Source organism: Pteropus vampyrus, unplaced genomic scaffold, assembly GCF_000151845.1.
Source record: "Pteropus vampyrus isolate Shadow unplaced genomic scaffold, Pvam_2.0 Scaffold394, whole genome shotgun sequence".
NCBI lineage: Eukaryota > Metazoa > Chordata > Mammalia > Chiroptera > Pteropodidae > Pteropus > Pteropus vampyrus.
In genome coordinates, this window is record NW_011889175.1 from 2,321,318 (window position 1) to 2,348,171 (window position 26,854).

General features: G+C 47.5%; 2 protein-coding genes across 7 annotated transcripts in view; one reads left to right on the forward strand and one right to left on the reverse strand.

Moving 5' to 3' along the window:
• HAS3 (hyaluronan synthase 3) overlaps positions 1-16,132 on the forward strand; it is a 25,243-nt gene extending 9,111 nt beyond the window's left edge. The window contains exons 1-5 of one of the 6 annotated variants that reach the window (XM_011380562.2): positions 4,615-4,678; positions 4,936-5,039; positions 8,623-9,258; positions 11,994-12,095; positions 12,898-16,132. In XM_011380562.2, the coding sequence (XP_011378864.1) occupies positions 8,623-9,258; positions 11,994-12,095; positions 12,898-13,821 (1,662 nt within the window). In that variant the 5' untranslated portion in view covers positions 4,615-4,678; positions 4,936-5,039 and the 3' untranslated portion in view covers positions 13,822-16,132. Of the gene's footprint in view, positions 1-4,614; positions 4,679-4,708; positions 5,040-5,201; positions 5,613-8,622; positions 9,259-11,993; positions 12,096-12,897 lie in introns of those variants that run through there. The other 5 variants (XM_011380561.2, XM_023523467.1, XM_011380560.2 and 2 more) reach the window with 5 other exon arrangements.
• Positions 16,133-16,518: 386 nt separating this feature from the next.
• On the reverse strand, positions 16,519-26,781 carry CHTF8 (chromosome transmission fidelity factor 8). Its single transcript, XM_011380558.2, has 4 exons — positions 26,661-26,781; positions 19,962-20,019; positions 19,584-19,701; positions 16,519-19,191 (listed from the first exon to the last, which is right to left on the reverse strand). The coding sequence occupies exons 2-4, from the start codon at positions 19,982-19,984 to the stop codon at positions 18,967-18,969; spliced, it is 366 nt and encodes a 121-aa protein (XP_011378860.1). The 5' UTR covers positions 19,985-20,019; positions 26,661-26,781; the 3' UTR covers positions 16,519-18,966.
• Positions 26,782-26,854: the final 73 nt, after the last annotated feature.

A 26,854-nucleotide genomic window follows, 5' to 3' on the forward strand; every position in this document is an offset into this window, starting at 1 on the left:
CTCAAAGGTGCTAGATGAGCTAACAGAGCTCTACATACTCCCCCACTTCCCTTCAGAATTCTCTCGAAGGAACAGTGGAAGGGATTTAAATAAAGTAAATTACATGAGTTTCGACTACCACTGATCTTATCTTGTATCCTGGCCTTCCCAACTTTACTTTCTTTGTAGACTGAAGTTGCCAAACCTTTTTCACATGAACACATGTATGAATGAGGCTCCACCCTCCTCCAGCCCCAGCTTAGACGGAAATTCTGTGAACTCACAAGTCATATAATTTCAAAATACCTTTTCATTACAAAATTATTATATTTATTAATAGAAAATTCGGAGACTATAGAGAAAAAGGCAAAGAGAAAATAATCCATCGTTCCATCACCCAAACAAATCTGATCTTAATATCAGGATGAATTTCGCCTTTTAATTCGTAGAATTTAAAAGCAAATGTAAATGTAGTCAGACATAACCATTTTGTACTCTGCCTTTTTTTTACTAAACATTGCGTTATAAATGTTTTTGCATATTCCTACATTCTCTTCGTGAACATAATTTTTAGTAGCTGCATAATATTCCATCAAGAAGGTTGAATGTTGCCTGGATTTTTTTTTTTTTTTTTTGCATTTGCCTAGGGGAGGGAGAGAAAGGAAAGATGGCTGGGAAGAACTTTTTCTGTTCAGGATTCCGAGAAAAGCATCTCCAGGTCTGGTTCGATATTCGGTTATCGTTTTGGTGTGCCCTCCTAACCCTAAACTTTGAGCCAGCATAAAAGAAGCTGGTCCCTTAGTAGAGGCTGCCTGCCGCGCTGTGACCAGAGCAGGGGCTCCTTATTTTGAAATGAAGATGATTCTTCCACCCAAGGGGGTGGGGCGGGGTGGGGACTGTGCAGTTAAAATCTCACCATTGTAACTGCAAGGACAGAAAAGTCCTTACACTTGCTTCTTCAAACATAGCCCCTAGAAATGGGACTGATTACGGAGTACTTGTCAGTAAGAGGGCAAAGTTATGAAAGGATAACTTTGTTTGGTAGTAGCTGCCTTGCTATAGTCAAGGCACACGCTTTCCACTTTGAATTATGTATTAACTAGTATTGCAGATTAAGCTGCCTTGAAGAGAAAGCTCTATTTAGTCAGCTGGGGGACATAACCTGCTTCTCTTTGGAGACCAGTTTAAGTTCACCTTCCTGAGCTTCAAGAGGTTTTGATTGTGGCCAGCCCAGGGGAAGTTGATGGGATGAAGCCTGGACTGACAGGGGGAGAACTGATAGCTCGGCTGCCATCCCCCATTCTGCCTTGCTTCACTAGAAGCTGTGGGCTGGATGCCATGGAGTAGCACTAAAGGGTGAGGTCAGAGGGTGAGGGGTCAGCCTATGGAGCTAAAATATCCCTTCTCCCCTCCCCTGCCCAGTCACTCACTAGGAGATGAGCAGAGCAGAACAACACCTGGTTGCTGGCAGGGTTGTCCTGCAGCTTCAAGCACCAGTGATGACAAGATAGATTGAATGGTGGACTTGTATTGGTGCAAGGTATTCGAAAGGTGGAAGGTGGAATCTTTGTGGAGCTGTCAGCTTCCATTACCTCAAACCCTCCGAAGCTTTGAGAATGGCCCTTTCAGCTTTCCAAACTGTAGGAGTCTCTTTCTCTTGACTCCACCTCTACCCTCACTTGTCTGCCCCCACCTCCACTGCCTGCCCCACCTCTACATCCTAAAGGCAGCACCACTGCCTTCTCATCCCTCTGTTGTGGCTTATCTGCCTCCTGACAAGTTTCCTATACCCCATTCCTGGTCCTTACCCCAACATAACACCAGCTCGGCTGTCTCTGAACAATACTTTGACCACCTTGCTCAGACATCTTCAGGAGTTCTTCACCTATCGGTGATCTATGACCACCTTGCTCAGACATCTTCAGGAGTTCTTCACCTATCGGATAAAATCTGAACTCATTCATGGCCTTTCAGAATCTGTCCCTAGCATCTTCCTCAGCAGCTAGAATTTCTCTCAGGCACCTCTTAAATAGCGAATTCTCTAGTGAAAACTTCTTGTTTTATCCAAGCCTCTCATCACTGTGCTTTGAAACACAGCTCACCCATTTCTCTACCCACTCTTGTTTTTAAGCTATTTTTCTCATCTAGAATGCTTACCTTTCTATGCAGTCAGCTCAAGTTCATGAAACTGCCCAGCCCATTCCAGTTCATGAAGATCTCTTTCCTGAAATCCTCAAACTCTTTTAGTTGGATTCTCTCATCAACATGTATAAACTGCCTTGTATGGTGACTTAATTGTTCAAGTGTATTTGTCCTCAAATCGGGTGACCATCTGGATAGCAGGGACCAGCCTTAGAATTCCTAGGGTCGGACCGTTCTCTGCTCAGAGCAGGTCTTCAGTATTTGTTAAATGAATGTTGAAATGAAGCACAAATCTTCTATGACTGAGCCAAGTAGGGGAGGCATAACCTCTGGAACCTGAGTGCAAGCCAATTCAGCAATATCTGAATTCATGTTTTTAAATGATTGGGCATGAAATTAGTCTTATTTCTAAATCCCTAGTGGTAAGCAGAGATAAAGTTGAGTTTATTCTATATATATATATATATATATATATATATATATATATATATATATATATATATATATATATATATATATATAAAATTTCCTTAAAGATCCCCCTACCCAACTCCTTCTGCAGAGATGAATGCAAATAGGGTACTGCCACCCGGATGTTAATCACAGGCAGACACCTCCCACCCCCTGCATATACGACACAAAGGTAAAGACTCTCCTAGCTGCCTAACAGCACCAGGTTGCTGGCCCTGCAGACCAGAAAAAAAGAACTTGCTCCCTCGGGCAAGCCAATTGGTACAGGCAGAGTATTTTCTCATGATGTTGCATATGAACCCACTGTCCTAAAATACAGGACATTTTAATTGTCTAGTGAGGTTGTGCTTTACCACCTATAAAACTCCCTAGAGCCAGCTAAATGAGATAGGCAATAAGCCTGTGGGACAAAGTTGGAACCTTCAAAATTAACTAGGCATGAGATGCTCCTGGAGCAGCCCCAGGCAACTTGCACCCAAGAAGTCACATTGCTGACCTCATCTTTCCGAACTGGCTGCTCTGTCCCTTACCCTTCTGGACAGGTCAATTAAGCAGCCAGTTGGCTGGATATAACTCACACGTTTTGCCTGGCCTGTGGAGTGTTTTTGTTTCTTTGACATTTGAATTAGCTTCCAGCGCTTAAAAATTAGGAGAGTTTACATAAAAATCTGGATTTCTGGCTTCTCTTGACAACAGAACACCTGGCCATGCTGGGCCCTTCCTCTCACAGGGACATCTCCTTTAAATGGGATGTTCGTCAAACAGAGACTTATGGACGTGGACAATAGACTAGTAGTTACCAAAGGAGAGGGGGAGGAGGAAGGAGATGGGGTAAAGGGGGTCAAATATATGGTGACAGAAAGAAATCTAACTATGGGAGGTGAACACGCCATGTAAATATATATATGCCTTACTGTTAAAGTGCACAGCTGAAACTTATTGTATTTCATTAACCAATGTCACCACAAAAAATAAATTAATTTTAATAAATACAGATAGATAGATAGATAGATAGATAGATAGATAAATGGGGTGTTCACTCCCCAGCAGGCTGAGGCACTCATGTTTGTCTCTTCTAGCCCCTGCTTATTTCCCCTAAGTCTAAAATGTAGATTGAAAATTTGGATGGAGGTAAGATCAGATAGCTAATCTCTGGTAACTCCAGGCTCTGTGGTGCCTTTGGATGTGGAGGGTGTGGCCCAGGGCTCTAGGAGACCGATAATGCAGTCAAGACAAGGCATTTGTCATTAATACTGATCTCTGAACTTCCTGTCACCCAAGTGTCACATCCAGGAGGGATGGGCATATAGAATCCACAGCATCGGCAAACTGATGCCATTCTGGTTGAGATTAACTGGAGCTAACCTTTACTGAGCACTTAATCTCAGCCAATCTTTTCGATCCTTGTAACAACCCTGTAAAGGAGATACTCCAGCCCATTTCTGGGATGAAGATACTGAGGCTGGTGCCACATAGCTGGTGGTAGAACTGGGTGTCTGCCTCCAGAGACCTCCTCTTAACCAGGGACTTCTCTCTCTACCTGTGCATTATTAGCTCTTATTAGGGTCAATCTGAAGTTCAAAACACATCACCATTGTGAATTCAATATTATTTTTAAAAAGCACATAATAATGTTTAAATGATGTAGCACATTAGTGTTGATTTTCTCAAGCAAAAGCATGAAATAATTTGAATTCTGTAATGTAGGCTGGGAGTGGTGGAGTAGGGGTCTTTGCTTACCTAGTAGAGACAGAAATTACCAGAGTGAGGGTGGGTAGGCAAGTCCCTGAGCCCCTAAGGCTTCTGAGAGGAGCAGCTTGTAGACTGCAAATCAGGTTTTTGTAAATTTGTGCCTGCTTGGAAAGAAATGATAGAATTATCTCAGGTGTGCTTGGAGGACATGTAAATTTATTTTTTACTAGTCTGTATAATGTAAAATTTTTCCGAGGTTGAGAAACTCAGTGCATTCAGCTGGTTCTAAACTTCCTTCCTCTACTAACAACTTACCGCCTCTCCCCAACCCCACCCCACCTCACCTAAGTCTCCGCAGTCAGCCCTCAGGGACCGGGAAACCACTGGCAATAAGGTCAGTTGGGAATTTAGTAGGTCGTGGGTGCCGGAAATAAAGGTGTAAAAAGGGGGAGGAAGAATTGGTTTTGGCTTTAAGACACTGGAACTTTCAAGGTTTCTGAAAGACCATTTGCAGCTTTTGCAAACAGCCTTAAAGTCATCAGCGCCCCATTGCGGAATTCGGAGCTAAGCTTGTCATAATTGCTAACACCTTCTTTGACCAGTCTTTTATATTTGACAATTATTCTCTTCTGCGTCCCTTTTTGCCGGCAGGAAGGTTCTGCTGTCTTGGTTTTCAGGCAGTACCCTATAAGCAAACAGCCCCTTCGCGTGCAGAAGTCTGGGGACGATTTCTACCCGCTCGCCCACTTTGCAGGGTGAGTAGATTTCCAGGCTTAGAAATGGCGGGGGGGGCGGGGCACGGAGAGTGACAATTTTGGAAGGCCCTTTGGGTTATTCTGAAAGTTAACGATTCAGGTTCTAGGTTCAGCAAAATGACCGCCTCCCTCTGGGCAGCTGGCCTGGGGGCGAGCGCAGAGGAGCTCGGCCTTTGGCCGGGTTGGGGGAATCCAGTTAACCAAGGCGCGGAGACTGCGAGTTCCTGCGAACAGGAGGAGCCGCGTCCACGCGGAACCCGGCGTCCCGCCGAACGCTGGCCGCGTGGAGCTCCCTCCGCCCGAGCTGGGAAGGGGGTGCTCCCTTGCTGCCCTCGGGGGAGCCCTCCCACTCTATCCAACTTTCCCGGCCCCAGGGCCGGAGGAGGGCGCCTCTCCCGGCTCGGTACTTAAATGCGGCTCCGCGAGGCCGGCGCTCGTCAGTCAGCCAGCGCGGCGGCGGCGGCGGCGGCGGTGCACCCGGGAGCGAGGCGCGGCGGCGGCGAGGAGTGGGAGGAGGGGCATGGAGCCGCCGCGGGCCTGCTGAGCACCGGAGCGCGGGCAGCGGGCGGCACGGTGAGCCCGGGCCCGGCCGGCAGCTTCGGAGAGGCGGGCCATGTGGGGGTTGCGCAGAGGACGCGGGCGCGCAGTGCTCCAGGGATGCCCCGCTGACCTCAACCCGCTCCCTGGGCCGTGCGGGCGCCGCGTCCAGTGCCGGGAGGCGGGCCGAGGGCTGCGGCATCTCTAGGCTTGCCAGCGGCAGGTCCTGCAGCCCCCTTCCCACTGACCCCTCCTCCCTTTCTTCCTCCATCCTCTGCTCCAGTCTCTCCTCCCTTCCTCCCTTGCGGCTCCTGTTTTGTGAATGGATTAGGAGGCGGACGGTCGTGAGGGGCACAAGGCAGGCTAGCGACTCTCCCTCCCCCACGCCCGCCAGCGGGTTCGCACCTGTCCTGCCACCAAGATGCTCAGCGCCCAGGTTCCTGCGGGTCAGCTGGGCCACGGCCGCACGTGTCCGCGAGCCTGGGCTCCCCTTCCCTTTCTGGCACGGAGGGGTTGGGAGGGCGGCCGGGAGCGAAGGAAAAAGCCCCCGCCCCGCTCATAAGTTTCCATTTCGCTGCGGGTGGGCCCGGCAGCAGGGCACACCTGTCAGCTGGAGAGGCTGCAGACTGGGCAGCCCCGCAAAGTTTCGGGGACAGATTGGCGGTGTGCGTCTTTGGTTGGGGGTTTTCTTCCGTCGTCTGTGTGTGTGTGGGGGGGGCGGTCTTAGGGATCGCCCCTCACCCGGTGCCCTTGAAGCCGGGTGCGCATTAGCCTACAGGGGCCGAATCCCTTCTGAGCGAGTGGGGCGAGGATGAGAGGCGGTCTGGGCTCCCCTCCGCTGGCTTGAGGTGACACGGCCTCCTATCTGGGCAAGAGCACCTCAGCCAGAGCCCGCACCAGCGCTTAATTGTTCGTGAGGTCAACGGCTGCGGGACTTTCTTGGTCTTGGGTGGGGTAGGGAGTGACGGGTTAGTGCCTCCAATTCCTGCGCGGGGTGTAGCGGTCCGGCCCGGGAAAGGAGGGGGCCGGTGACATGGAGGTTGTCGCCTTTGTCTTCAGACACACTTTACCAAGGTGACTGGGGCCCTGGAGAAATGAGCGGGGCATGGCCGGATTGATTCCTTGGGTTTTCCGTTCTTTCCCGGCTGGGTCGTGGGAAACCGGCACGTGGGTGTGGCCGGTACCGCCTTCACTAGAAGCCGAGGCTCAGGCGGGGGTGAGAAGCGTGGCGAGTGCATTCATGGTAGCATTAACCTGGTGGGCACCGCCTCCTGCACCGCACAGAGGCGGGGCGGCAGCGCTCGGCAGGTTGCTGGGCTGGCCTCGGTGCCTCTTCCCCTTCCCCAGATTGCAAGTGGGCAGTGGTGCCCGCAGCGCCCCCTCAACATGTAATCTTTGGAGGGGGACGGGGGCGCTCCTGGGCCGTGGGTGCAGGGTCTGGGGGCTCCTGGGCCGCAGACGCGTGCCAGGAGCGGGGGAAGCCAGGGAGGGCTGGGAGTCCTGCGGAGGAAGCACACGGCAGGCTCCTCGGGATGGCGGGGCAGAGCGCCCGGCGGCTGTGCTTCCCAGAGAGGAGAGGCTGCCAACAGCACTTTCCAGACTGAAGCTGCTAGAATAGTGCTGGTGCCTGAATCTCAGGCTGATTTAGGCAGTGACTGCATGTTCCCCTGGCAAGGTGTGTTTGTGTTGGAGTGGGTCAGGGGTCGCTTTCAGTAAAACCTAGAGTTGGAGCAGGCTTGAAAGTGAGACCTCATTGCAGGTGGTGAGTGGTGGTAAGGGTCTTCTCTAGATCAGGCATTCCTCCCCCTCCGCAAACAGCCTTCCCACTTGGATAGTCCGTCGCCGCTGGAAATGCTTCCATTTCCAGGGAAATGATTCACCTGAGACCTGTGGAGCAAGAAACCATTAGAACCCCAGGTTAGAGGAGGTACCAAGGATCAGAGAACTTGGGCAAGGTCAGGGAGCCACGAGGTGGTAGAGCCATGTCTCAAGCACAAGTCTTCTGGCACCTAGTCCTAGGCTCTTTTCAGTAAAATACAGCTGTTTCCAACAGGGCTACTGCCCTGACTCAGTTGCAAATGAAATTTGGCAGCATTTGCAGGAGTGGCTGGGCAGGGGGATGAGCAGAGATTCCATGCGGGCACTAGGACCAAGTGGATGGAGCTTCCCAGGCAGCTGCAGTGTGGCTGCAGTTCCCTCTGGTGCCCTGAGCACTGGGCTTCCAGGAGAGCTGTCCACACCCCAGCTCTCATTTCCTCTTCTTTCTCTTGTCTGCCTTCCCCAGTTGCTTTCCCTTTCTTTCCGGCCTCTCGAGTAAATGAGAAATAGGTGAGAAAGCAGAGAACACAGGGAAACTTTCCCTTACTGGTTTTGCTGTTTCAAGAAAGGAAAGCTGTTTCCTTTTTTCCCCTGACACCTCTTTGTTTCCTGTTGTTTCTTTGCTTTTCCTCCCCTACTTTTTTCATGGGCTTCATTGGTGGCTGTGCTTTACTGGCAAATATTCCGCTCCCAGAGTGCAATCCCTTAGTGGGCACAGGCACAGCGCTGCCTCCCTGCTGGTCCTCTTCCTCTCCCTGTCCCCTCCTGTGCTCAGGGGTGCCTCAGGCTCACCTCTTCTGATGCTTGCCTATAAGGTTTTGGGTCAGGCAGATCCCAGTTCTGCCATCCACCAGCTAGGTATCATGTAGCTCTTTTTGGCTTTGGTTTGTCTAATGATTAATTATAAATGCTACTTTAAGTGCTTTATATATATAACCCATTTAACCCTCAAAGAGGCTACAATAGTGCTTCAATCACATTTTACAGATGAATTAACTAAGGGACAGAAAGAACATAGTCACACAGATAGTAAATGGCAGGGCTGGGATTTGAACCCCTGTAGTCTGGCTTCTGAGTCTACAGTTTTACTCATGCTCAGTAGTAGAAATGGTTTTTATTGGTGAGTCATTTCCCGTTCTGGGCCAGGCCCAGAGAACATGTCCCTACTCCCACTGATGGGAGATGCTGCCTCCTGCCTGACCCCACATCTCCCGCTCTCTCTTACCAGATGCCGGTGCAGCTGACAACAGCCCTGCGTGTGGTGGGCACCAGCCTGTTTGCCCTGGCAGTGCTGGGTGGCATTCTGGCAGCTTACGTGACAGGCTACCAGTTCATCCATACAGAAAAGCACTACCTGTCCTTTGGCCTGTACGGAGCCATCCTGGGCCTGCACCTGCTCATCCAGAGCCTATTTGCCTTTCTGGAGCACCGACACATGAGGCAGGCAGGCCGGCCACTGAAGCTGCCCTACCCGCAGCGGCGCTCAGTGGCACTCTGCATCGCTGCATACCAGGAGGACCCCGACTACTTGCGCAAGTGTCTGCGCTCGGCCCAGCGCATCGCCTTCCCCAACCTCAAGGTGGTCATGGTGGTGGACGGCAATCGCCAGGAGGACTCCTACATGCTGGACATCTTCCATGAGGTGCTAGGTGGCACCGAGCAAGCTGGTTTCTTTGTGTGGCGCAGCAACTTCCATGAAGCGGGTGAGGGTGAGACGGAGGCTAGCCTGCAGGAGGGCATGGACCGTGTGCGGGATGTGGTGCAGGCCAGCACCTTCTCATGCATCATGCAGAAGTGGGGAGGCAAGCGAGAGGTCATGTACACAGCCTTCAAGGCCCTCGGCGATTCGGTGGACTATATTCAGGTAAGGGTGCTTCCCTGCGAGTATGTGGACATGTGGACATGTCTGGCCAGCAGTGCACACCATCCTCTAGGAGTTTCAGGTCCAGTTCAGATCCCTTGCGTCGTGTAACATCCCTCCAATGCACTTAAGAAGGCAACAGGCATAATGTTTCTGAACCGCAGTCCTGGGATCAAAAAGACCTGGGTCTGCTGTTACTCAGCTCTGTGACTTTGGGCAGATCTCTGAACTCGTGTCCTAATAATAATAATAGCAAACCAACGTATAGCATTTACTTCATACCAGGCACTATTGTAGGCACTTCATATATATTAGTTCTTTTAACCTTTATAATCTCCACTCATAGAAGGTGAACCTGAAGCACCAAGAGCCTAAGTAATTTGCCTAACGTCAGTCAGCAGTAAGGTGCAAAGCCAGGATTTGAGCCCAGTCTGTCTGTCCTGCATCTGTTCTTATCCACTGTGCAGTACTGCCTGGCCATTGGCAACATGGGATGAGCCTCTTCATAGAGAAGTGTGGTGAAGAGCAAAAGACATCACGCTTGAAAGCACTCAAATATTGTTTTAGTTCTAGGCCAAAAAGTCCTACTCTTCCCAATATTCATGTTTGGGAGGTGGAGGCACTCAGGTGTGAATCATCCTGCAGCTTGATTCTGCAGCAGTCTTGGCAGGGCCAGGACCCTGAACAGACCCTGCCTAGTTTCCAGGCAAAGGGGCCATTGACACTAGCCTAGAAATTTTATTAGATTGAAAAGGTTAGTATAGCTGCAGTTTTCAAGTAACAAAACCAAAGAGAATTGATTAAAGCTTCACACACTTCCGTACCAAATAAAAACTGACACCCAGGACCCCAGATTTCTGGTCCGGCATCCATATAGTCCGTTCCCATTTCTGCCCTACTCTGTACTTGCCAGAGAGATTTGCTCATGGCTTGAATGAGGAGGTAGCCCACCTGTGTACTAACTCAGTCTTGCTGGCAGCATGTTGAGTACTCCAATATTTAAATTTTCTATACTGTACCTACCTAAAATTAGCTCACCAGGTTTTTTGTTTCAGGCTTTTTTGAAAGTTGCATCCTTGCATGAGAGTTGGTATTTACTTTTTTCTGTCTTCCTAGGTCCGAGGACCTCCTCAGCATTGTAGGGAGGCATGGAAGGCAGTTCTTGATTATGTAGTTTCACTTAGGGTCAAAGGGCCTTTGAATCTTTCCTGGGGAATGAGGTTTAGAAAAAGCCCTTGAGCCCTGGCACATGCTTAGGCCACAGTGACTTTGTCATCCATTCCCTTGAAGCATGGGATCCTCCAAAACCTGTTCTGCTACACATCTTCCTTTCCTGAGCATTTCCTGTGTGTGTGTTCTGGTTGATCAGCAACCAGGCTCACATACCTGAGCCAACCTTTCTCCGTAGGGCTATGGGATCACTGCCTGGGGCAGCCCTGGTGGATTTCAGCTTATCGTTCAATCACCTTGCTGAGGGTGTGCTTTGTAGGAGATAACCCTGCCCCAGGCAGGGGGGAACCTAGGCAGCTAAGAGCTCTAACTTCCCTAAGTCTGCCCAGCTAGGAAGACCTCTCTGGAGTGAAGGAAGCTGAGCAGCATGAAGAATGGGTTGGGGTCAGGGCAGTAAGTAGCCATGAGACCAGCAGCACCTGGGAAGTTTGGCTTGTAAGCTGAGGAAGCTCTAGGAGTCTGGCACTGAGCCTCTTTGGGACCTTCCCAGCCTGAGCCAGAATGTGTTGGTGGGGAGGTAGGAGGGAGCAGGTGTGATGCTCTGCCTGGTTCCCCATCAGCCTTCTGCTGCTTGTCTTTGGCCACACGGAGAGAGAAAGCTGGGTAGGGTTGGACTGTAGGGGGCACCCCCTTCCTGCAGGCTAATGCACTCTCACTCAGCACCTTCAGTAAAAGGATCTGCAGCTTTTCTAGAACAGAGTTTGGGTCATCCGTGGATACTGTTCTTTGCTGTCAGGGGTCAGGAAACCAATTCCCCTGCCCTATGGTTATCTGGGCCTTTTGTACCATCTCAGTAATTTTCCAGAAAACAGACAATTAGTTAGCCACAACGGTAAGTGTGCATAGCCCAGGTTCAACTAATATTGGGGCTACCTGTTAGAATCAGACCATGAGCCTCTTTAGGAAAGAAGGGCTGGCAGCCATATTGGCGGGGGAGGGGGGACAGGACCTGTGACTGGGTAGATACAGCCTCCACTTGGACCATGGATCACCTAAGAGGCCAGAGGCTGAAATAGGGTTAATAATATAATGTCATTAATAATCCTAAGGGATAGCTTTGGGCAATAGCCTCTGGCAAGAGCCATTTCTTGGTCTTCCCGAGTGTTCGCTAGCCCTTCTAGGCACTGTGCCTGTCATCTGATTTCAATGACTTGTTCCTTCTTTCTTCCCAAAGACCCAGAAGAACATCTTGAGATCATTTCTCAGGAAACTGGCTCCATAGGGGCTAAAGACTTGTCCAGCACTAAACACTTCTCCCTTTCCGGGCTGGGCACTGACAATCTCCTGAGTCTCTCTCTCCACCTGGTGGCTGTCAAGCCTGGTATCTGAACTCTCCTTTTCCTTACTTTCCCTTGTTATTCATTTCACACCTATTTGGCATAGATTTCTTTACTAGTGGCTGGAAGTGAATTATATGAAAGAGAGTTATATCCCTCAGACAGTGAGTGGCCTGGTGAGTAGGGACAGGTCTGAGGTCAAAATGGGCTGACCGTGTATTCCCTCTACAGGTGTGTGACTCTGACACGGTACTGGATCCAGCCTGCACCATCGAGATGCTTCGAGTCCTAGAGGAGGACCCCCAAGTAGGGGGAGTCGGGGGAGATGTCCAAGTAAGAACTAACTAAAGATTCCTGGGGGTGGGGGTCTGGACTTTGTTTCCTAATCCAATTGGATGTGCATGGAAAATGGGCATCTTGACTTCCTAATATTTTTGTCAGGAGGGTGGTCCTCTTTGACAGTTTCATTGGTATCAAAGGGCTCGCTTGCTACCCAACCCCTTTCTTGCTCTTTTTCAACCTGAGGGGGAAATATTAATTAGCAGGTATGTAGAGAGCCTATGCTGCTGGGAGGAGCACAGTATTTGGAGGCCATTATCTTGGAGGATGCTTCCTTTTTGGCTGATAGTGCAGCAAGCAACTCCAAAGTTAAACCCTTGAGAAGCCCTTGCTCTTAGGTAAGTTGCACTCAAGAGCCCTGGGCAGTGCAGTCAGAATAAGGGGCCATATCTTCTTCCAGAAGGTACTGCTGGCAACATACCAGGTCTCCCAAGCAGCTTTCCAACTGAAGGGTCAGGACAGATGGCTGGGGTATTGCTTTGCATCTTTCTCAAGGCCTTCTCTCTGCCACTGCTACAGGCTGCCTCCTGAGACTGAAGGTGGCTTTGACTGCTAGACTGACTTTACAGGGACAATCAATACAGATGACACAGTGGAGAGTTGAGGAAGGTGACTGGGTGTGGTTGGCTCCTTTGAGCCTCAGGTTTCCCAGCTCTGGCTGGGCAAGGAATGATGGTTAGGAATTTGAGCAATGGGCTACAGAACTCAGGGTAGAGAGGCCTATGGTCTCTGTTGTCTATCTCCTGGGGCTCATGGCTTCAGGCGAGGAGGCCCAGCATCTATGGTTCCCTTGCAGATACTCAACAAGTATGATTCATGGATCTCCTTCCTGAGCAGTGTGCGGTACTGGATGGCCTTCAACGTGGAGAGGGCCTGCCAGTCCTACTTTGGCTGTGTGCAGTGTATCAGTGGGCCCTTGGGCATGTACCGCAACAGCCTCCTCCAGCAATTCCTGGAAGATTGGTACCATCAGAAGTTCCTAGGCAGCAAGTGCAGCTTTGGGGATGACCGGCACCTCACCAACCGAGTCCTGAGCCTTGGCTACAGGACTAAGTATACAGCGCGCTCCAAGTGCCTCACAGAGACCCCCACCAAGTACCTCCGGTGGCTCAACCAGCAGACCCGCTGGAGCAAGTCTTACTTCCGGGAGTGGCTCTACAACTCTTTGTGGTTCCATAAGCACCACCTCTGGATGACCTATGAATCAGTGGTCACAGGTTTCTTCCCCTTCTTCCTCATTGCCACAGTCATACAGCTTTTCTACCGTGGCCGCATCTGGAACATTCTCCTCTTCCTGCTGACGGTGCAGCTGGTGGGCATTATCAAGGCTACCTATGCCTGCTTCCTTCGGGGCAATGCAGAGATGATCTTCATGTCCCTCTACTCCCTTCTCTATATGTCCAGCCTCCTGCCAGCCAAGATCTTTGCCATTGCTACCATCAACAAGTCCGGCTGGGGCACCTCTGGCCGAAAAACCATTGTGGTGAACTTCATTGGCCTCATTCCCGTGTCCATCTGGGTGGCAGTCCTGCTTGGGGGACTGGCATACACAGCTTATTGTCAGGATCTGTTCAGTGAGACAGAGCTAGCCTTCCTCGTCTCTGGGGCTATCCTGTATGGTTGCTATTGGGTGGCCCTCCTCATGCTCTATCTAGCCATTATCGCTCGGCGATGTGGGAAGAAGCCAGAGCAGTATAGCTTAGCTTTTGCTGAGGTGTGACACAGCCCTCAAGCAGAGCGGGAAAAGTGCAATGGGTAAGGGAGGGAAGGGGAATGGAAGAGAAAAGATGGGGTGGGAGGGAGGAGGGAATGCTGTTTTAGTTTTTAATGGTCCAAAGGACAAATCTGAAGTGTAAAGAATGGTGACTGTTATGTGTCCTGGGGCAATTCTGCTTAGAGGCAACGCTGATTCCAGCTCAGGGGGACGAAGACTTGTTTTCAGGCTGCCTGTCCACTGCATGGCGGCCTCTGAGAAAGATTCCACTTCCTGCCCCAGGATCCACAGGGAACTCAGAAGTATGCTAAACGAAACAATAAGTTAATTCAGTGGCAACTTTTGATAGGTAAGTGAGCAATGCTAGCTTGTGGGAAGGGGTTCTCTTAGCCACCTGAACACAACCAGAGGTGGGAGGAGAAGTTCTGAGTGATCTGGGCCAGGTAGTGATGTCTCCCCCCTTAATCCAGTTATCAATGCAATAAGATTGTGCCTGAGATAAAGGCCCAGAAGCCTGATCTCTGGGCATTAGAAAACAGGGTCCAAGAATGGTGCTTTATTGATGTACCCCATTCTACACCTTCACATCCCAAGGATGAGCCAAACTAGCAGGGAGTTAGCATTGAACTGCTCTTAAGTGTGTGTGTATATGTATGTTAAGAAGGACTTTGCCAGGAGGAACAAAGATCGTGGTGGTGCTAAAGGCCATGAGCCATACAGAGGCCTTGGGCTGAATGTATTCCACCTGGGAATTGCCCACTTGTCTGTGATCTGTGCTGGGGAGGTAAAATGTTTTGGTCACCTACCAGGAAGATTAAGCTTCAACATGCTTGGAAAGGATGTGAGGGCTATTTCAACCTGTGTACTCCTAAATTACTCTCTCAAATTCAGGTGAGCCTTAAGGCAGCCTTCTCACTTCACTTTCTTCAAGATGATGTAGTCATCTCTTCTGTCCTCCCCAGTGGGTTAGCCACCTCTGTAAAAGGCAAACCTGCCCTCAGCCCATCCGGGGAAAAACTATTAGGAGCCTCTGACCAAATTGGCTACCATCTTGGAACTGCTTGGGACAGAGTCCCTGGCAGCTGGGGTAGCATGTGACTTTCAGGCTGCAGTTCTTGACAATCATCTTTAATAGAAAGCTTTTCAGAGTTCCCTAAGTAAACCCTCAAATCCAAGTTCGTCATCTTTGAGACTGTCCATTCTCCTCAGTGGCTTCTCCAAGGAGTTCTTACAGTCAAGTCACTACTGCATTTGCTTCTTTCCAGAAACCAAACTAGAAGATGGAATTGGTTCCTAAATCCTAAGGTTCTTGCTTCTCTCAGGCCTCTTGGGGCTGTTTTATTTCCTTCTGCTTTTTGGAGGAGAATGAGAGGCAGCCATTTTCTAGAGATCTCCAATCCATGTTTCCAGCTCTTGGGTGTGAAACCTGGGATCTTGACTAAGCCTTTGACTTAAGGGGTGCTTGCTCATGAACTCTTCTCTCCAAACATCCATCCTCAGAGGGTAAGGCTAACCCCTCAGAACCAGCGCTAAGGTAGAGAAGAGTCGAGGGGCAAGCCTCTAGTGTGCCCAGGTGCTTCCTACAAAGGAACACAGTGTGCTCTGAGCCACAGACTAGCAAACCCTGGTGCTTTCCTTCATCTCCCACGAACTCAAGGGTTTTCCAAGTGCGGCTAACATTACCACATCACACAGACCTCGAGTTTCTAAGACTGCTGGTTGCTGTCGGGCCCAATCCACGAAGGCTGGGAAGAGGCAGCAGGCATTTGCTAAGGGCAGTTGTTCCAGGCTCTTCTGTGTTTTTGCTGGCCAAGAAGTAAACTATTTTGAGCACTACAATGGAGGAAATCCGGTCAGCCAACTGCAGAGCTCAGACTTCACTAAGGGCTTGTTTTTCTTCAGTTTTTACTTGAACATTAATATAGAATGGACACCCAGATGGAAAATTCTTGGCTGTCCTACCAACAGCTCTGCCTTGCACTGTGGTTATCAACTTTCCTCAGATCAAGAGTAGGCAGGTACAAGTAGTGGGCTCACAACGTTTGACCTCGACTGGTTCTTCTAAGTTATTCTGTACATTTTTTCAGCAGTGAAACCAAACTGGGTCTTCAGCTTTATCCCGTCTCTTGCAAGGGAAGAGCCTTTATACAACTGGACACATTTTGGTTTTTCCTCATTAAGAATTTTAACTGTCTTTTGTATTATTTCTACAATGATTTGTAAACATATTTATTTTTACCTTTTTTTTAACTTTTCAGGTCAAAGTTTTTATACTGCACTTATTTGTCAAAATAAAGATTCTCACATAATGCTGGTATTTGAGCTACTTCCTCCCTCTTTGTACTTAATGAAAGCTAGCTCTTTATTCGTTTTAAAAGAGGCACTTGCGCTAGAAATAGTTAATTCCAGTGGAACCCAGAAGCAGGATAAGTTGTCACAGCTGGACCTAGGGAATACAGTAGGCCTACCTTAACAACTGTACACTTATGGTAGCTTAACTTTTATTGCAGGAGGTGGGCAGGGTCTTTGGTGAAATTACTGGCAGATGAGTGAGCTAACGCTAAAAACCAAAGCTTGCTTCCTCCTTGAGTGAAAGCATTTTATCTGGCAGATAATGTAGGATTATGGCCAAGTTGAAACAATGAAAAACAGTGGATAAGCTTCCTTCCCTGTGAACAGGTAACAAAATGGCGTGACATCAGCAGCCTTCTCTTCCCATTTATTAAAGAAACAGTAAGAAAAGATACAATGCAGGAAAAACACCACCATCCTTTCACATCAGGCTGAACAAAGCACAGTGATTTCTCCCCTTCATTCCCCCCACCCCCCACCCCAATTCCCATCCACATCAGTTTAAATTTTGAGGTTCTTTGATTGGGAGAATCAGTGAAGAGGGAGTTGGATGAGCAGTAGAGCTGTGATTCTGGCCTCCTCTCTGAGTCCTGGAGAAGGAAGCTGCATGACCAGTCAGTCAAGCAAGAACTGTATTTGGTGGGTCTCTGAAGTGGTTGCCCACCTCCCTGTTCTGTGTTCAAGCCCCCAGGGAAAGGTATGGCAGTAGAGGATGACCAGGTCCAAGCTGCCCAGGTTCGAGCTGCTGAAGCATGGTCCATTCACCAATGTAACATTTCTAGAGAGCAGTGAGCTGATTCTCCAGTGGTGAGCAGGGGACTACATATGAACTGGGACCTGCAGGCCAATGTATCCCTGAGGAAAAGTCCACAAGAACAATTCAAGAAACTAGTAAGAAACAAGGGGCAGAGGGCTGTGGGACAAGCACAGCAGGCTTCTGGAAGGCTGGAGATCCTTTCTTTCAAGGCCAGGATCATTCCCACCTGCCGAAGTCCATGTCCCACAAATAACATTTCACCTTCAATCAAGAAAGAAGCAGAGGGAAAAAAATGGCTCATTTGAATGTGAGCCCCAGCTATGTACTTCAGACTGTAGCTCCATAACTACCCTTTTATCTAAAACAGAGCCGTTGCCAGAACCACGATGCCTGGAAACCAAGGTGGTCCTGGAGAGAAAATGCTGTTTAAGGGGGTAACATTCCATTTGGGTACATTGCAGCCATTGGACCCCCTGGTCTGGGAAAAGCAGCTGGGTTTGTGCCAGGGAGACTCCCCACTCTAGGAAATGGGACCAAAGTCTTGCCTACAGGGCCATTCATCCTTGGAAAGGAAGCTGGGTTTAGACCCAGGTTCCCAGTTGGCCTTGCAAAAGAAGCTGGGTTGATACCCACAGGGCCTGCTGGAGAAGAACCCAGAGGCCCAGGAGCTGACCTGGGGAAAGTAACCTGACCAGGGCCTAATGGGCCAGTAGACCTTGGGAAGGTAGCTGGGCTTGGACCCTGTAAGCCAGTGGCCCTTGGGAAGTTAGCTGGGTTGGGTCCTAGTGGTCCAGAGGCTCTTGGGAAAATTGCTGGATTTGAGCCCTGGAGGCCAGCAGACCTCTGGAAGGTAGCTGGGTTTGAAGCCAATGTGCCAGAAGACTGAGAAAAGGCAGCTGGGTTCAGGCCCCCTGAACCTGTCCCCCTCGGAAAGGGATTAGTATTTACCCCCATGGGGCCAGCTGGCCTTGAAAAATGAGCTGAATTAGGGCCTATGGGGCCAGGAGCCCTTGACAAGGGAGATGGATTTGGCCCTGGGAGGCCAATTCCCCGAGTGCCAGGACCCGAGTTTGGGCCTATGGGGCCAGGTATTCTTGCCATGGAAGATGGGCTTGTGCCCATGTTTCCAGAGGCCTGTGAGAAAGAAGCTGAATTTGCTCCTAAAAGACCTGCTGCTCTTAGAATGGGGGCAAGATCTAGGCCTTGAGGTCCACCCATTCTTAAGTTAAGACCAGATCCTGTGCCTAAGAGGCCACCTGCTCTGGTGTCCAAATTAGGGCCTGGGCCTAGGCCACTTGCCCTTGTGTTAGGCCCAAGGCCTGGGCCCAGGCCACCTGCCCTTGGGTTGGGCCCAAGGGTGGGGCCTGGAAATATACCTGACCTTGGGGCAGGGTTTGTACCTACAAAACCTGATCTCAAACTGGGACTTGGTCCAGGGCCCAGGCCAACAGGTCTAGTATTGGGAGGACCATTCCCAGAAGTCAACAGGACACCTGCTCTCAGATTGGGTCCAGATCCAGGGCCCATGGGACCACCACTTCTAGAGTCAGGACCCGTTCCCAGGAGACCACCTGCCCTTGAGTTAGACATAGGACTTGGCCCTGGGAGACCCAACCTTGGGTTAGACAGAGGCCCTGGGCCTGGAAGAGCCCCTGCTCTAGGGTTTAGAGTTGGGCCTGGGCCTGGGCCCAAGAGACCACCTGGCCTCGGGAAAGAAACTGCACCTGTGCCAGTGGGATTCATCCCCCTTGGTAAAGAAGCCATGGGTGGGTCACGAGCACCAGCAGGGAAAGGTGCTGGATTCGAAGCCAATGAGCCTAATGAAGTTGGAAAAGGAGATGGGTTCCTTGGAAATGGGGCCAGATTTCCCCCAAGAGAACCGGCTGCCATAAGGAAGGAATCTGAGTTCATGCTCAGTGGGTGGCCTGTGTTTAGAACAGGACCCCCCTGTGGTCCCAGGGAACCGTCGAGTCGTCCTCGAGGTGGCAGTGGAGCACGAGTCCAAGGAGTTGGCCGCTCTCTAGGGAAAATCCGGGGTTCTTTCATACTTTCTTGGGGACGTTGGTAATAATGGGCTTGGGGCGAGTTTTGAAAAGGATCTTCTTTTTGATGAGTGCTGTCACCAAGTACCGGGTGCCAGTCTCGCAGCCAAGCTCATCACAATCCTGCTCCCCAGGAGTATGTTTGACAAGGACAGCAAAAGGTTTCTCCAGGTGGATGATTTTCCCATACAGGATATGATGCCCCACGATCAGAACAGGGATTCCCTTTGGCAGAACAAGAACAAGATGCCTGAGGTTCAAGGCACGGTCATAACACTCAGGTGCTTCCTAGAGATGCTTTTGGCAGGCAATGCTGGCACCTGCACTCCCTGGTCTGGCTCTACCACTGCTGAGCAGCCACAGTGGACAACCCACCCTCATGTCCTTTTTTGCCCAGGTAAGAGAATTTTCACTATTAGAACTGTGACCTTTCGAGATTCCCCAAAGCTAAATTTCCCTGCTACTACAGAGGTGGGGGAGAACAAGCAGGTAGCTCAGCAGATTAGCTAGACCTTGAATAACAAACCTGAGGGCAGTCCTCACTGAGTCCTGGGAGCACCACCTTGGTGTAGCTTGCTTTCCTGAGGCATTAGGCAGGGAAAGAAAAGCCCCCTCACCTCAGTGGTGTAATGTAGGTCTCCCAGGAGGTTTCCAGCTAATCCAGTGCTGTAGCGAGCCTCGATCTCCCCCTGTAGCTCCATCAGCACCCATTCTGCCAGGCCTCCAGCCCCAGCACTGCAAGCAAAGGGCTGGTGGTTACAATATTTTTGAGGGGTGACGGATGAATAGTGTCCTACACCACCATTCAAGGCCCAAAGGAATTCTCTGTTGAGCATAAGTTCTTGGGAAATTGGGCAGTGCTACGCACTGAACTAGAGATTGAAATGCAAGGATTTATGCAAGATGCATCTAAGGACCCTGTTTCTTCCAAGAAAATATCAAGCCTATATAGCCCTAATCATTCAAGCTAAATAAAAGTCTCAAAATGTACTCACCTGGAAACAACAATTTGCACCATGAGCCTTCCGTCTTTAAAAAGCAACTGATAATAAGCTGTAGAGAAAAAAAAAAAAAGATTTAGGATAATAATGATGACAGTTAATATTTACCACTTACTGTGTGCTAAGCACTTTTCTAAGTGCTTTAGATACATTTTATTTCATTCCTCTAACAAATCAACAAAATGTAAGCATTCTGAAAACATGTACATGTAAGAGCTTAAGATTACCAACGTTCAACTACCTACAGTGTGAATAGTTAACAGGTACTACAGTCGAATTCAAGGTCACACAGCTACTAGTCAAAGAACCAGGATTTGAACCCAACACTGTATAGCCCACGCTCTTGACCACTATGCTAATAACTTGCCTTTCCTAAGGGTATTATTCTATTTTCCAATCCACATATATCTAAAAAGACTATGGAATTTTTAGATTTTACTTTTTTCTTTGGTAATGATATAAACTTCATGTCTACCACTATGGTTATCTGATATTTCAAGGTTCAAAGGACCCCCTTTAAAAGCCAAGAGAACTGAAAAGTCCTCCAGACAATTTTAGTGAATGGTAAACTGACTTCTGACGTAACTCTCATCAAACGCTTTAACCATCTTTCACTTAGATCAAGGGTCCCCAAGTGCGGACTGGTACTAGCTCGTGGCCTGTTAGGAACCAGGCCACACAGCAGGTGGTGAATGGGTGAGTGAGTGAAGTCCTCAGCGCTAGCATCACTGCCTCAGCCTCACCTCAGATCATCAGGCATTAGATTCTCATGGGAACACCAGTCCTTGGTGCCATAAAGGTTGAGTCCTCTGACTTAAGACACTAAAATACCCTCTTAACTTTTTTATACAACAGCACCACCTGGTGGCAAGTTTATGGTACTCTACAAGAATGGGTTAAAATGGGACATTTTTGCCTGAAACTGGCTTCACTTGTACTTTTCTGGGAAAGATGATTCACCAGAGTTTGAGGAGATGTGGAATCTGAACTACAGAATCTGTATAAGTCTTTCCAATGAATAGATGGAACTTAGTGGAAGGTTATTAGTCCAGTGTTAACCAACTGCAACTTAACAGGTATTATAACTATGCTAAAGCTTAGCAAATATACTTGATTAGGAAGTTGAACTGGTTTCTTTACTGATCTGTTAATCTTCATTTGGGATTTCCAGGGAAAGCATATTGCAGCAGCCTTATAGGACAGCAGAATCTCTACTCTCAAGCACCAAAACCATTGGGAACATGAGGTTGGTCAATACACTGGACTTCAAATATTAATGGCAGCTAATAGTTATTGAATTCTTACTATGAATCAGATGCTGTGTATATATATGAGTGGTATCTCAATTACTGTGACAACTCTATGAGACAGGTACTTATCACTATTTTGCAGATAAAGCTACTGAGAGATACACTTGCTTGTATGCGGAACACACATAGCTAAATGTGGAAGAGGCAGCCTAAGAACCTAGACTACCTGACTTTATCTACACTCATAATGACTACCAATTCTGTCCTCCCAAAGGAGAAATCCAAGTGCCAGTGACAATGAAAAGGCATCAAGGCATCCGGCAGGCACCACATGACACACAAGAGCTGGTCAGAAGGCCCACAGGGTATCAAGAGGGCATCCTTGAATAAGCCAGACCTTCGGAAGCAGCACCAGTGTGGCAACACTTAAGAACAGTAATATATACTAGTTCAGGAGGGAAAAGGTCTTCTGACAGATAAGAAGGCCCCACCACTACCATCAAAAGAATCACTAAAAGCACTTTAAAAATTATTCTAAGGTCAACTGAAGGAGAAAGGATAACAATTTAAAATTGGAAGGCTTAAATTCAGGTTCCAGCCTGTAATTACTGTAACCATCACCATACACGTCACTTAATGACTATGAGAGCTAACACCTAGATTATCTGACTCATTAAACTATTGTGAAGACCGAATACAACGCATGCAAAAAATGCCTTAGAGACTTTTTTATTCAGATGAATAGCTAATAGAGGATGGAATAAATAGTTCCACAATATAATTTTGACTATAATTTAGAGAATGGTAGGTATACTTTAGCCATGAATCAAAAAAGGCTCAATTACTAGAAAGTGAACTCATTAAGTTTCTAAAGGTTAATAAATGCATGTAGATTTAAAAGGGGTTCTTGTAAACAAGCTTTTAATGACTGATGAGGCAGTATATTCTCCTTAATGGGTATAAGTTATGGTAAATTATAGGTGGTTTCAGAGGAACAATAACATGTTCAAACATACACATGTTCTAGAATTATCATGGCAGGGAAGATGATCAATCTTTAAGGCCTTTGGCCACATTTGAGATGGGAATGTGTGGACTGTTTAGGAAAAGGAGATGCAGAAATATTTTCCTGTACAATCTCCTGTTAGAACAGGAATTCAGAACAGTGGCCTGAGCGGGCAAAGGAAAACAGGTGCCTGGTAGTTGCTGCTTTGATGAGCACACACACCTGCCTGAGTACATCTACTGATGCTGGTAGACATCTAGCAATGCTCCTAAAAATAAGAATTCTGTGGCCTACAGCCTCACCATTCTACTGTTGTTCCCAGTCAGGCTGGTAAAAACTTGTGCTAGACCTGGGATGCTGCAGATGTGGATACAAATGAAGTTCACACCCTGCTTATCAGACTAGCTCTTAGGACTGACCTGGCTACATTTAGGTACAAGAGGGTCTATATACCAAGTTAGTAAAAAATGTAGGGGAAGACATTCCTTTACCAAGTTTTTTAATTTGATAAGAGCCAAAGTAGGTAGGTATACCTGTACACTTCACTAAGGACACACCTGATGGAAGTAACAGAAAATATGTATTTCATTTACTGTGGAGCTGACTAAAAAGATATGAGAACACGCAGCTCAATCTGTCCTCACCCCCTTGAGAGTAAGTAGCCAGTCAGCCAGAAAACAAAAAAGTAAAATACAAATCAAATCCTATTAATAACAAATATAACATTACAATAAATTTTCTGTAAAACAAGATTTCTAAGTCTTCAGTCTCAACTCATTCCATCTATATTTAAAAACAACTAGAGCAATCTCTGTATGTTTATTCTAAGATATTGCTTGTGTGGAAACTGCAGCTTTATCAAGAGCAACATGTGAAGGCAGTTTGATGAATCTATCAAATCATGAAACTAAAAGGAGTTAATGGTAGAGCTCCCCCAGCACCTATTTCTTTAAAGAGCCTTGAGTTGAATCTCAGATTTGGCTAGGACTAATTTGTCTTTGGTTAAAAATAATTCCAAGTTGACAATATAACTGTAGAGCCATAGAAAAAGTTCAGTGATAATGCTTTTCAAAAGGATGTTCAAATTCATTATATATTAAAGGGCACAACTAGAGTGTGGACTTGGAGAGATAGGAAGCTGTGGGTAAAAAAAACCAAACCTCTCCCCTTCAATGAATTATTTTCACCCCCACCCCTACTTCATAAAAGGGGGAGATTTTTCCTACTCAATTTTTTTGGGCCTTTACTAGAGCTAAATAAACAACACATGCTATATTCCTTAGTGAAGTGACTTTAGCTCTGCAAGGGAAACTTTTTTTTGTACATTTCTATTTTTTCCCTATTAAAGAAAAAAAAAGCCCGGGGCGGAGGCTTCAAAATTTCTATAAATGTCACCTGTCTAACTAAACTCACCCCAGATCATCCCCAATCTTAAGGCCTGGAGTTAGTCTGGAGAGCCTGGGTCAAGTTAAGACACTGTTGCTTCTCAGGAAAATGTTCCAGATGACTTTGGGACCCCTGAACAAACCACAAAGCAGCAAAAGAACTGGCATTCTCAGAACCAATCCAGATCCAAAACTGGAAACCTAATCAAAACTCAAAAGGTTTGACTGGAATCAGAATCTGGGATACACCTTATCATTTGACTATTGACTATTTCTATTTTGAAGTTAGTCGCTATTAAAATTATTTAAAATCTGAAATATCAAAGTGCCACCACAATTTCTGAGTAAAAAGAAAAGTCCAGGCAGAGCATTATCTTTACAATACAAAAGGCTTCATTTCTCACATAGCTAAACTTTTTTGAACATTTATCTGGATTCTTTTGGTTCTGAAATGAACACAATCCTATTATGTAGGCAGTATCACTTCTATTTTACAGATGAGAAAATCAGGCTTAGAGAAGCTATAAGTAACTAGTCACAAAGCTAGTTAAGTGGTAGAGCTGGGATGTGAACCCTAACTCCTCCACAAAATGGCCTCTTAGTTTTCTCACAGCCCCTTTCCAACAGTACATCTGTGTTGTCAAATTTTAAAATTGTTTTAACACCTTAAAATTTCTTGTCACCTGAATCTTATTATTTCTTTTCTTGCTCCTTGAGATTACTCTAAGCTGTTCTAGGGGCCAAAGTAGGTAGGTATACAGTACCTATGAGAACTTCTGGTTGCTTTGCAAATACTAGCCTTTCTCATAGCATCTCCTACCAAATGGCAAGTTAGTAACCTATGTAGAAGATCTGTATCTTGCCACCAAAATAGCTATTACATCTGTGGGGCAGGCAGTTAAAAACAAACAATAAGCCTGTTTCTTATTGTATCCAACTGATTAGAGGACATTCTTTGTCACTGCTTCATTTTAATTTCTGACTAAATTTATCTTATCCTTCAGTTTCTGAATTCTTAAATGTTAAATCATTAAAAGATTTCTGTCTTATAGAGAATAGCATGAGCAATGACCTTCATAATGGTAACTGCCCCCAAATAAAATGTGGCAGAAGTGTTATGTATCCAATTAAACAGAACATACAGCTTTTACTGAAACAAGGGGCTTTGACTAACTACAAATAAATTTTACTAAAGCTAAATGTTTTAAACTGTTTTCATTAGAACCTTTCTTGTATTTTAAGTTTTCCTTTAAAAAAAGAGAATAAAGGCTTTAACTCTACGATTTTTAATTTTAAAAAAATGTTTACATACAGGACACAAAATATTTGCAATTGCTAAGCCAACAGCACTGAGCTCTTATTTGGTCTCAGGTACTACTCTTTGAGTTTAGGGATACAGGGTGAACTCAAGTTATCACATCTGGATTCTGTGATTATGCCACTTACCCTGTGTGTGATGGGGGTAATTTAACAAGTTTCAGTTCACCTCCAATAAATCAAGCATTAAAAAAACCCTATTTCAAAGGGCTGTTGTGAAAATTAAATGAGGTTATGTGAAGTCCTCAGGACAGCGCCTAACACATGGTAAGCCTTTATGATCAAGCCATTCGTTACCTGGAAGAACATGGCTTTTTCCTAATACATGTCCAATAGAATGCCTTAATACTACACCGTATGATTATTTTGTTCATAGTGGAGTAAAACATTCTATAGAAGCAGCAGGTCACCAGAATAAAATCAGGTTTACATAATGGAAGAACAATTCAAATATGGCAGTCGGGGTCCACCAAATTGCTTCAGGGATTAAGTTCTGGAAGGTTTTCTCTAAACAGGATGACTATTTCTGTGCCTTTCCACCAGCCAATGAACAAGCCAAGAAAGTTTACATACAAATGAATACAGATTATTTTTATTTATTAAGTGTTATTGTGGTTTTGTGACTGAAGGGGATGGTCTAAGTTTCAAAGGGGATCTTGTCTCTTGACAGGCTTATAGCATCAAGTGCTAAAATCCTGTTTCTAAATGAGAATCTTACCTCCCCTTCAAAAAAGGGCTATGGAGGGTAGATGGAACTGAATGCTTCCAAACTTTTCATTAGTGAAGAGTGTGTTCAAAACCGTGTGTGGATACTATGCATACACGTGGTACTTTCCCATCACATTTTAGGATTCCCGTGATGGAGGGAATCAATTACTGGCATTTGTAGACAATGGGTGGAAAAGATGGCTTCAGTCGATCTCAGTTACTCCAGTTTTCTCCATCTTCAGCTACTCTGCAGCCCCATCTCAACCCTTCCTCCTCTCTTACTACTATGACACCCTTATCTTCCCCAAAGCCCCTACCTTTCTAGCCCGGCTTGAGGTCTCCCTCTACCCTGGATTCTCTTCCCACCAGCTTCCAACTTCTCCACCCACTCCGCTGGCCCCTTCCCATCCCTTCAGTTTGAGCTACAAGCACTTCCTATTTCCAGTCCCGCCCACGTTCTGGGACGTCTCAATACGATTTCCCTCTTCCCCAAACCCCTCTAAATTACCCCCAAGACTTTCGCTGGGACCTCTTACCAAGCTGTTTAACCCTTTCTCCTACCTCCCAACGAAACTATTCTCTAACTACCTTACTCTATACTCCCCACACACTGGAGAGCTCTTCCAAACTGTTCGCCCTCCTCCCAAGGATGACTCTTTAAACGTTCTTCCTCTACCACCCTCATTCTCCAAATAGTTCCCAGTTTCCCCCTAAATTCTGAAGTACTTTTGTTCATTCCTCCAGGACCCCACCCCATCCTTTTCTCGTCTCACTCCGCCCATAAAAGAACCTGGTTCACTCTTCACTGTCCCTTCCAACCATCTTCCAAAATTACCTCTCTCAGCAGCCTCCCTCTCATTTAAAATGTCCCCCAAAACTTCACAGTCCTACATCGCGCGCCGCCCCCCACCCTAGTCCCCTTTCTGATATTCCCGCTACTTCTTGAGTTCCAATTCTACCCCGCTCCCGCAAACCTCGCGTGCTGGGCTCCCTCCCCACCAGAGGAAGAGCCCCTTTCCGCACATACCTCGAGGATCCGGCCCGCGCCGCCCCCTTCTCCGTCCTCCGCCCGCGCTCGGCCACCCTTTCAACCCTTCTCCGCTCCGCCCGCTCACTCTCTTTCTTTCCCTCCGCCCTCCGTCTTCACACTGCTCCCTCCCCCCGACAATTCCAGGCCTTCCTACCCCCAGAACCTCCCTGGTTCGCCCCCACCTCTGCACC

Excerpts from the sequence above, each read along its gene's own strand:
- CHTF8 (XM_011380558.2), bottom strand. The coding sequence starts at position 19,984 with ATGGTGCAAATTGTTGTTTCCAG. Across the intron at positions 19,702-19,961 it reads GTGCAAATTGTTGTTTCCAG|TGCTGGGGCTGGAGGCCTGG; the intron begins GTGAGTACATTT and ends CTTTGCTTGCAG. Across the intron at positions 19,192-19,583 it reads ACCTACATTACACCACTGAG|GGAATCCCTGTTCTGATCGT; the intron begins GTGAGGGGGCTT and ends GTTCTGCCAAAG.